The sequence below is a fragment of the Xenopus tropicalis genome, chromosome 4 (assembly GCF_000004195.4).
Source record: "Xenopus tropicalis strain Nigerian chromosome 4, UCB_Xtro_10.0, whole genome shotgun sequence".
NCBI classification, from domain to species: Eukaryota; Metazoa; Chordata; class Amphibia; order Anura; family Pipidae; genus Xenopus; species Xenopus tropicalis.
In genome coordinates this window covers 93,318,433-93,327,975 of record NC_030680.2, presented here as the reverse complement: position 1 = coordinate 93,327,975, position 9,543 = coordinate 93,318,433, and the positions used below count along the sequence as shown (strand labels likewise).

At 38.9% G+C, this 9,543-nt stretch overlaps 1 protein-coding gene across 3 annotated transcripts in view; it reads right to left on the bottom strand.

Moving 5' to 3' along the window:
- Window positions 1–975: 975 nt before the first annotated feature.
- faah.1 (fatty acid amide hydrolase, gene 1) overlaps window positions 976–9,543 on the bottom strand; it is a 29,086-nt gene continuing 20,518 nt past the window's right edge. For all 3 annotated transcript variants that reach the window (XM_012961592.2, XM_018093576.2, XM_012961591.3), the window contains exons 10-15: window positions 7,406–7,505; window positions 6,152–6,195; window positions 5,728–5,767; window positions 4,924–5,032; window positions 2,353–2,498; window positions 976–1,354 (exon numbers count right to left, since the gene is read on the bottom strand). In XM_012961592.2, coding sequence (XP_012817046.2) covers window positions 1,229–1,354; window positions 2,353–2,498; window positions 4,924–5,032; window positions 5,728–5,767; window positions 6,152–6,195; window positions 7,406–7,505 — 565 coding nt within the window. In that variant the 3' untranslated portion in view covers window positions 976–1,228. The remainder of the gene's footprint in view (window positions 1,355–2,352; window positions 2,499–4,923; window positions 5,033–5,727; window positions 5,768–6,151; window positions 6,196–7,405; window positions 7,506–9,543) is intronic.

The window sequence follows — 9,543 nt, the reverse complement described above, 5'->3', positions numbered from 1 at the left end:
GAGTTCATAACATTTTGAAAAGTGAATAACAAAATAGATCACACTTTTTACCTTGTAAAATAATTGTTGGGCGGCTGGGGATGGGTTGAAAGGCTGTGTTCGGGGATGCAGGTGGCCCTGCACCCCCCAGTTTGACGCTGGCTAATTCCCTGGAGTGGCAAAATACTAGGCACTAAGCACACACAAAATGAAATACATTATATTATTATAAGAAAAGGAAATCTATACCTGCAGAATGAATTAACTAAACCTAGGGGCTGATTTACTTACCCACGAACGGGTCGAATGGAGTCCGATTGCGTTTTTTTCGTAATGATCGGTACTTTGCGATTTTTTCGTATGTTTTGCGATTTTTTCGGATTCTTTACGAATTTTTCGGATCCAATACGATTTTTGCGTAAAAACGCGAGTTTTCCTATCCATTACGAAAGTTGCGTAAAAAGTTGCGCGTTTTGCGTAGCGTTAAAACTTACGCGAAAAGTTGCGCATTTTTCGTAGCGTTAAGTTTTAACGCTACGAAAAATGCGCAACTTTTCGCGTAAGTTTTAACGCTACGCAAAATGCGCAACTTTTTACGCAACTTTCGTAATGGATACGAAAAACTCGCGTTTTTACGCAAAAATCGTATTGGTAACGAAAAATTCGTACAGAATCCGAAAAAATCGCAAAACATACGAAAAAGTCGCAAAATGTTCGTTTTCAAGTCGGAATTTTTCCAATTCGGGTCGGATTCGTGGGTTAGTAAATCAGCCCCCTAGTTTATATTATGTTAAGTGACCTATTAAAGAATCTCACCAAATTGTAGTGTGGAAGCAAAAGACAGATCTCTGTTCATTAATTGGCTGATGGGGCCTAGCATGTATGTGTGCCTTGGCTTGTTTGTGTGAATGTTTGCTTATTTATTAATAAGGAAAACTCCATAGAAACTCGCAAGCTTTTAGATGGTGATGTTATGGTTAGATGGTTAAGTTTTTGTTTTTTTGCATAAATACCAGGCATTCGAGTCTTTGAAATGCATTAGGTAATTAGCCACCAAAGTGAGGCTTATAATAAATGATACTACTCACAATAAACATATTATTATTTTATCAATCTAAACTATAATAGCACCTCCAATAATCTGTAGGAATATGGCAGTTTCTTGTCTTTGTGTTTTACTCTTATGTGTGTCATTCATTGATAGAGTCATATAAAGTCATCTGCGTTATTGCAGACCAAGATTGGACCTTCACATGTTTATTTTTCCACGAGTTACATTCTCCACTTCCTTCATAAGTCGAAGACACTGTTCTTCTTGCCATGGTAATGCCACACACTGCACGGCCAATGGGAGTCCAGCGCCATCTTGCATTCCCTGCAAAGCAGAAGTAATAGGATTACATCATGTAATGATAGTCTTTGTAAATGTGAACATCTTTTTGGCTGATGCATAGACAATTATTTCCGTGCCAAATTTTGGCGCCAGTTTCACGCGAAATGGCAAAATTCTGAAGTTTGCCCATTCCCACACCTTGTGTCTCAACCCTTTCTCCTTGTAGATTGTAAGCTCTTTTGGGCAGGGCCCTCTTCACCTCTTGTATCGGTTACTGATTGCTTTATATGTTACTCTGTATGTCCAATGTATGAAACCCACTTATTGTACAGCATGCGGAATATGTTGGTGCTTTATAAATAAATGTAATATAATGTATTGATAGTACAACTAGGGTTTTTATGTTTTTTATTAAAAACTTCACAAGAAAGAATTAACATAATAGTTACAATAATATATAATACATAATAGTACAACTAGGAGCAAGGCATGTGCAACCTTTTGAAGCATGGTTAAGTCGTTGTATAATGAAAACACACAGTTAGCCAGACACTGGTATGTTGAATATGTGGTAACAGGGGCATCATTTAAAAATAATAATTTAATAATAATATTTTTATTATTATATTGCAGTTAAAAATACAAAAACAAATAGGTACATGTGGTTAATGAACCACAGCACATTTTTCTTGTTACTACATAACCTGAAGAATGTTCAAAGAAACAACTGAAAGGGAAGTTACCTCTTGATGTTACCAGGTATTTATAAGCATCTTAACCAACTAGATATAATCTTCCTATTCTAAATGTCTTCTTCCATCATTCATTCATGTATAAATTACAGTTTGATTAAAATATGTAATAGGTATATTTTTCCACTGCAGTGATTAGTAGCTCCAGGATAAAACCAAACAAAGCAATTACCATACAAAAGACTGGAGTCATTTATGACCATTTTATCAGCCACCTATAGGGCTACCCATTACTTTATGTGCCATAGGAAAACAGAAAAGTGCTGGAAATCTCAATTTTCATCATACCATTATCACTTCTTTGTCCCAAAGATCATTATAGTATCCTTTGTAATGCTTCAGTTCTTCCTCGTCTTCAGGTGTAACAGTGGTAACAGGTAGAACCCCAGCAGGAAAGTTCAAAATGTTGAACAGCATGGTGAAGCAAAAGCCAGCTGCAAAACATATTGGCAAGAAATCCTAATTATGTTGCCACACAAATTACATCAACAAGTATTAGCCTACTAATCTAGGAAATATTACCTTAATAAAATACATTATATTCAGATAAAGAAGTTTATCATGTAGAGCAGTGCTGTCCAACTTCTACGGTGCCGAGGGCCGGAATTTCTCTAGCATACATGGTGGAGGGCCGCTAATGGAAGCCAGTTTTGACCACTCCCCTTTTTGAAACCACACCCACTTCAAACCACACCTATTTTATCACAATGGTGGTAACACAGCAAAATCCCAAATGCTTGGTCCTTACTGTGGGGATATCAACCATCATTCATATGTGAAAGAATTATGTCATATTAAGATATACCCTTAAATTCCATATGCCTCCTCCTCCCCTGTGGATAGCAGAGCAACCCCCAGTACATAATTACACACCTTAGGGACCATTTAATGGCTATTTCCAACTGCTAACAAACTCCCACAACAAACCCCTGCCAGGTTCACCTCCCACAAGCAGCATAGAGCAAGCAGAGTATGGCACACACAGGCAGCACTCTGCCTGTCCTATGCTGTCTGTGTGTGCCATACTCTGCCTGTCCTACCCTGCCTATGTGTGCCATACTCTGCCTTCTCTATGCTGCCTCTGTGTACCATACTCTGTCTGCCCTACCCTGACTGTGTGTGCCATACTCTGCCTGCCCTACCCTTCCTATGTGTGCCATACCCTCCCTGACCTATGCTGCCTGTGTGTGCCATACTCTACCTGCCCTATGCTGGCTGTATGTGCCATACTCTGCCTACAGTACCTATGTCTGAGGTGTGAAGAAGTGAACAATGGGAGTGATTACAGCCTGAGCCTGAGGTGTGAACACTGCAGGGGGTGAACAATGCAGGTATTAAAAGGTGTGAAAAACACAGGGGATTACATTTTTAAACAATACAGAGGGATTACAGCCTGAATCTGAGGTGAGAACCATGCAGGGGGCCAGTTAATCTCAGTACTGTTACCATTTAATGCTTACTCAAAGGTAAGCCATCAAAGCAGCCAGACAGGTGGGGGGCCACACAGAGGGGGGTCACGGGCCGCCAGTTGGACAGCACTGATGTAGAGGGACTAAAGTTCCCCATACACGGGCCGATTGTAACTGCCGATATTGGTCCCTTGGACTGATTCGGCACTTATCAGCCCGTGTAGAGGCAGAAACGAGGGGCATGCCCGACTGATATCTGGCCTGAAATTGCCCAGATATCGATCGGCCAGGTTAAAAGATTCAGTTGGATCGAGGACCGCATCAGCTCGTTCAGCCGACTGCCCCATTGACGCCAATATAATCGAATTAGCCTGCACGTTCCCCGATATCGCCCACCCGTAGGTGGGGATATCGGGTGAAGATCCGCTCGCTTGCCGATCTCGCCAAGCGAGCGAATCTTAGCGTGTATGGGGATCTTAAGGGTTAGTATCCTAAGTTGTGCTATTGGATTATTTGCAAGGCATGGCAGTTATGGTATGCAGAGAAAAAGCAAAAGGGGCCTTCCTTCAATCAATTGGACCCATTAATGTTCAAATTCAATTAATATATTCAACAACTAGTGACTGGCCAGTCTACTTCATATAATACAATATTTGCTAAAATATCTTAAAAAATAAAACTATGGATCTCTTCATTAAAAAATATTTTGCTAGGGACAATGAATATTTAATCATTTAACGTTCTAAAAGTAAATAAAAGTAAACCTTTTTTTTTTCTTTTATTAAAATTACTCTAAACAGCTTCCCAGAATTGACTACCTTTGTCCCTCTGTTCTTTCTGACCTGGTTCCTCACTTACAAGGTGATCGATTCCTCTCCTTCCTTGTTCAGAGTGAAGCTCTGCCCTTACTTCCTGTTCAGGTCTCTTATTACATCGACCTTCTGTAGTCGAATTAGAGTGCCATCTGCGCATGCCTGGAGGCAGCAGGAGCAAGTCTGTGCATTAGCAGCATTTTTTTTCTTGATGAGAGACCTGAACAGGAAGTTGGGGCGAAGCTTCACTCTGAACAAGGAAGGAGAGGAATCTATCATCTTGTAACTGAGGAACCAGGTCAGAAAGAACAGAGGGACAAAGGTAGGCAATTCTGGGAAGCTGTTTAGAGTAATTTTATTAACAGAAAAAAAAGGTTTACTTATTCTTTAATAATGCCAAACACCACTCAAAGAACCAATATAAATTCATTACTGTTAAGCATAATATTGTGGTGTGTAGTTCAGCAACAATCCCACACTTAAGCACAGTTCTGTAGGAGGATATGATAATGCAACAGGTAATAGCAATCTCATTTTGTATCCTTAAATCTAGTCTACATAAACAAGGGTATGAAAGATTTAAATTTACCCCTTTTAGAGTTGCAATAAGAAAGTTGACAGCTTGGTACAGTACTCACCAAAGAGTTTTCCAGGGCATCCAATATTAAAGGCTGGACCCAACATTGGACACAGCAAGGCATCCAAATTCAGCTTTTTCCATTCATTAATATATTCACAACGATACTCCTACAAATGACATTTTAATCAAAGTTAATGTGAGCTGATTGCTCCAGTGCAGTTTACATTTGTTAATTGAATCTAGCTTCTAAAGAAAAAAAACACTTTGAAAGTACAAATAGAAAACAGCAAATCTCATCAGAACGCTACCCCCCCCTGAACCAACTCACATCCACTGTCAGGGGTAGTCCCCAGAAGTATGAGAAATTCTGGAGAAACTGGATAGAAGCCACCAACTAATTTGATTCCCCCCCCCCCCCACTGGTCTATGGGGCATTTTCCTCCATTAGGGTTAACAACCTAAACCAGGTTGAATGTTAAAGTCATTGTGCACACTGTCTTGTATGAATTCACTCAAGGATACCAAGATGCATAGGGCTGGCCTTGGGGTGCCCGGATTAGAAATCCGGCACTGGGTCCCTACATGGCACAATGAAGCAGAGAGGCATGTGGCTAGTGATGAGTGAATCTGTCCCATTTTGCTTTACCAAAAAATTCACAAAACAGTGAATATTGATGGAATGCATTCCATTCCTCTTAACTTTTTTTTGTGTCCATTGGAGTCCATGGACGTTTTTCATAGTGAAACCTGCCAAAAAATTTTGTTTAGCACTAGCGCCCAATTTTCAACTTTTTGCACTATGCACATTGTGTGGTGCATTGTAAATTACTCCTTTTATATTCCAGGTCCAGCCAAAGCTTACCTTTATCGCAGTGTTATGTTTCCACAGCTGTTTGACAGAGCTGCAAAAACAGAAATAAACTGAATAGATATTTTGGGTAACCACCACTCTAGCAGTTTTCAACTACTGTTGTATACCATTTTTTAAATCCTATATTTAACCATATTGCTATTGGGGGTCCTGGGCTTCATATTTTTTAAAACAGGAGTTAATTTATGTTCTTCTTTTGTTTCCTTCAAATGGTTTTGACACAACAAAGTAGCGAAAAATATATTTTTATTGCATTAAACCCTTTTCTCTTTTTTAGTAAGAAAGTTGTATTGATTTTACAACTTTTTGAGCATTGAATATGTTTACCACATATAAACACTATTTAGCTCTTAAAGCCACAACAAAGCAATATCTTGTGAGCGTAATGGTAATGGCTGCCTACTCTTCTACTTACCCAACACCACAGTGCGCATCCACGTGGTTTGCAATTCGTGGAAACTTTGGAAAAACAAAATAAAAAACAATATAAATATTTGACGAACAAACACCAAGAAGACTTACCTAAATTATTGTACAAACAATGGCTACAGCAGAATATTCTATTTATCACCTATTTGGTAAGTTGTATAACAACATTGCTGTCTGCTATTTATCCACAGCTTACCGTTACATAAGGAGCATCAATCTGAGCACTCTTATTGATCTGTGTACAAATTTTTTTTGCTAAAAAGTTAGTTGTAAAGTTATTTCTATGCCTGCAAAGAATGTTATTGCTTGGTAAAGTAAAGCAAACACCTTTCCAACAACTTAATCTGGAAAGATAAGGCTGGGCTGAGATGTTGGGCAATCAGGCCTGGCTCCCAGTCAGCTTTACAAATCATGTAACAACTGTTTAATTAGCTTCAGTTCAAGGCTGTGTGTAGGTAAGTCAAGTTCTTTCACGCCCATGTTAACAAACTAGTACAGTACGGATATTGCTTGGAGGCATTACTGTTTTTAAATTGGAAATTGCAAGGATTTTTAGCCACAATGCAGCACTTTCCCCAGAATTCCAGAATAATGGTGGGTACCTTTAAATATAGGGTGCACAACTTATGTGTGATTTAACATTGCAGACACATTGACTAGCAATGTCAGTGTGGGTGTGAATTGATTGTGTCATTTCAGGCAAATTGATGTGTGCAGCACCAGAAATGGTGTTAGTGTGCAATTCATTGGAAGCAATTCAGTTGTGCTTGTAGCAAACATGGAAAGGTAACCCTGGTACAAACACCTTTGTGCACCGTGTATTTTGTAGATGCAAATGCAAGCTGCAAAGAGTGTGTATAGGCACAAGTATGTTTGTAAGCAGCTTTGGAATCTGTGCAATTTTCAGCTTTGTAAATGAGTCCTATAGTGTACAAATATACAGTAATCAGGAATTCTACCCAGTAACTAAGAGGAGAAGCACAAATATAGTGTTAATATTATTTAGTATTTAAAACATTTGAAAATGTTTCAAATGATTTATTGGAATATCCCATGTTGTTATAAACAAGATTCCTAAGGTTTCAGCGGTTAGGCGGTTGAAAATATGTTACCATAGGAATCCATGTAATTTAACAAGCTAGGATAGCCCAAGAAATAATTCAGGTTACCCAGCTCTTCATCTGTATTTGAATTTGCAGTTCCAAAATAGAAAATATGGAAGAAGTATATTGACACTTACTATCGGTCTCATGAAAAAGGATATGATCTTCTTCACAAGGGTGGGTACTTTATACAGAAGCATCTGCTGTTTCAGGTTAGGGTCCACTATGTCTGCATTGCTGTTATAAAAAAGCAAATGTTAAAAGGCAGTATGTCAACATCTCGGCTAATGTATGCTTATTTCAAGCACAGACCTGTACAACATCCTTGGGACTAAAGAGGAGAAGGAGCTCATTAAATTTGATGCCAGCAACACATTTCAAAAAAGTTGGGTGAAGTGCATGTTTCCTACAGTGCTGCATCACCTCTTTGTACAGTTTCTGAACTGAAAGAGGCTCTTTCCTGCCACTGCATTTCTAGATAAAGTAAGTCAAGGGGTAGAAAATGTTTGGGAACTGAGGAGACCAATTGTAGCTTTGAAATAAGTAAAATGTTGCCAAATTCTTGCCTGATATCTGATATAGGATTAAATATAGGATCTGATATAGGATTTCAGCTGCTTACAGTTCAGAATCTCCTTTGTCACATTTTCATTTAATAATGCAACAGATGTTTTCAATGGATGACAGGTTTACGAAAGCAGGCAGGCCAGTTCACCCCGAGAATCTTTTACTACGGAACCATGCTGTTCAAATATGCTGAGAAAGGTTTTTGGCATTGTCTTGCTAAAATAAGCAAGGCCTTTCCTGAAAAACATTGTCTTGATGGCAACATATGTTGCGTCAAAACCCATGCCATGTGCACTAAGGCACCCCCATACCATCACGGATACTGAAATTTTTAACTGTGCCCATATAGCAAGCCAGATGGTCCTTTTCCTCTTTAGCCCCAAGGATGCTACATACATGATTTCCAAAAATAATTTTAAATTTAATCTGCCAGATAACAGGACAGTTTTCCACTTCACCTCAGTCCCTCTTAAATGAGCTTAGGCACAAAGATGGCAGCAGTGTTTCTGGATCATGTTTATATATGAGGGCTCACTTACATCCGGAGACACAGTGGGCAATTTGCACATTTCCCCACAGCGAGTTGTATATATTTAATTAAAGGTATTTACATCTAAATGTGCCCTGCACACTTCTGTATAACTGCACTCAGCAGCAATCAGTCCTTCCTGCTTTCTGTTCCGAACTGAGTGCTGGTTTAAAAATATTCAACGCAACTGCGCCTGATTTTCAGCGTAGCGCATGTGCAGTTCTGTCTATTTTGATGCATCTGACACAACTGCGCCAGACACAGCACACAAGAGTCAGACACATCGCAACTGAGTCCACTTCAAGAACCACTTGTGCACACAATGATGCAGGAATTCTGGGAGAGAATGGTGCTTTATGTGACAAAATGCCGATTGCTTCCATAAGAGCACTTTGCCTACTGCGTCAGGTAAGTAAATGATTTCTTCTTTTCATGGTAGAGTTGTAACTTGCATTTGTAAGTACAGTAACGCACTGTGTTTACAGACAGGGGGTTCTGAAACTACTGCAGTGATTTTTGCTACAGTCTAAAGTCTGTTTTTAATGCAGTGCTGCCTGAGGGCCCAAAGATCACTTTGCATAAAGAGATTTCTCCAGATTCTCAGAATGTTTTTGTTATGTTCTGTAGATGATGAAATCCTCAATTTCAACATTATCCTTAAATTGTTAGAATATTTTCCAAAGCAGTGTGGCACAGAGTGGTGTAACCCTCCCCATCTTTATTTCTGAAAAACTCTCTGGGATCTGCTTTGTTTATTTCCAGTCACGTTACTTACCTGCTGCCAATTGGTGAGATGTTCCCCGGGTGATTTTTTTTTTTTTTAGCATTACACAAATTTTTTAGTTCTTTGTTGTCCCTGTCTGAACTTTTTTTTGAAACATGTTGCTTGCATCAAATTTAAAAAAACACATATTTTTAAGAAAACAATAACATTTTTCAGCTTCAACTTTTGGTATGTTGTTTTTGTGCTATTTGCAATTAATTATAGGGTTTCCATGATTTGCAAATCATCCCATTCTCTTTTCATTTTCAAGTTTACTGAAATAGGGTTGTAAATCAGTGTTGTATGTGCAGCAAGTACAGGGTTAGAAATATAGACTCCTTAATTATCAGCAATATTTTTTGCCAGGTTTCCAATGGGCGCAAAAAAAAGTTGTGGTGGAATGGAAAAAGTCAGGG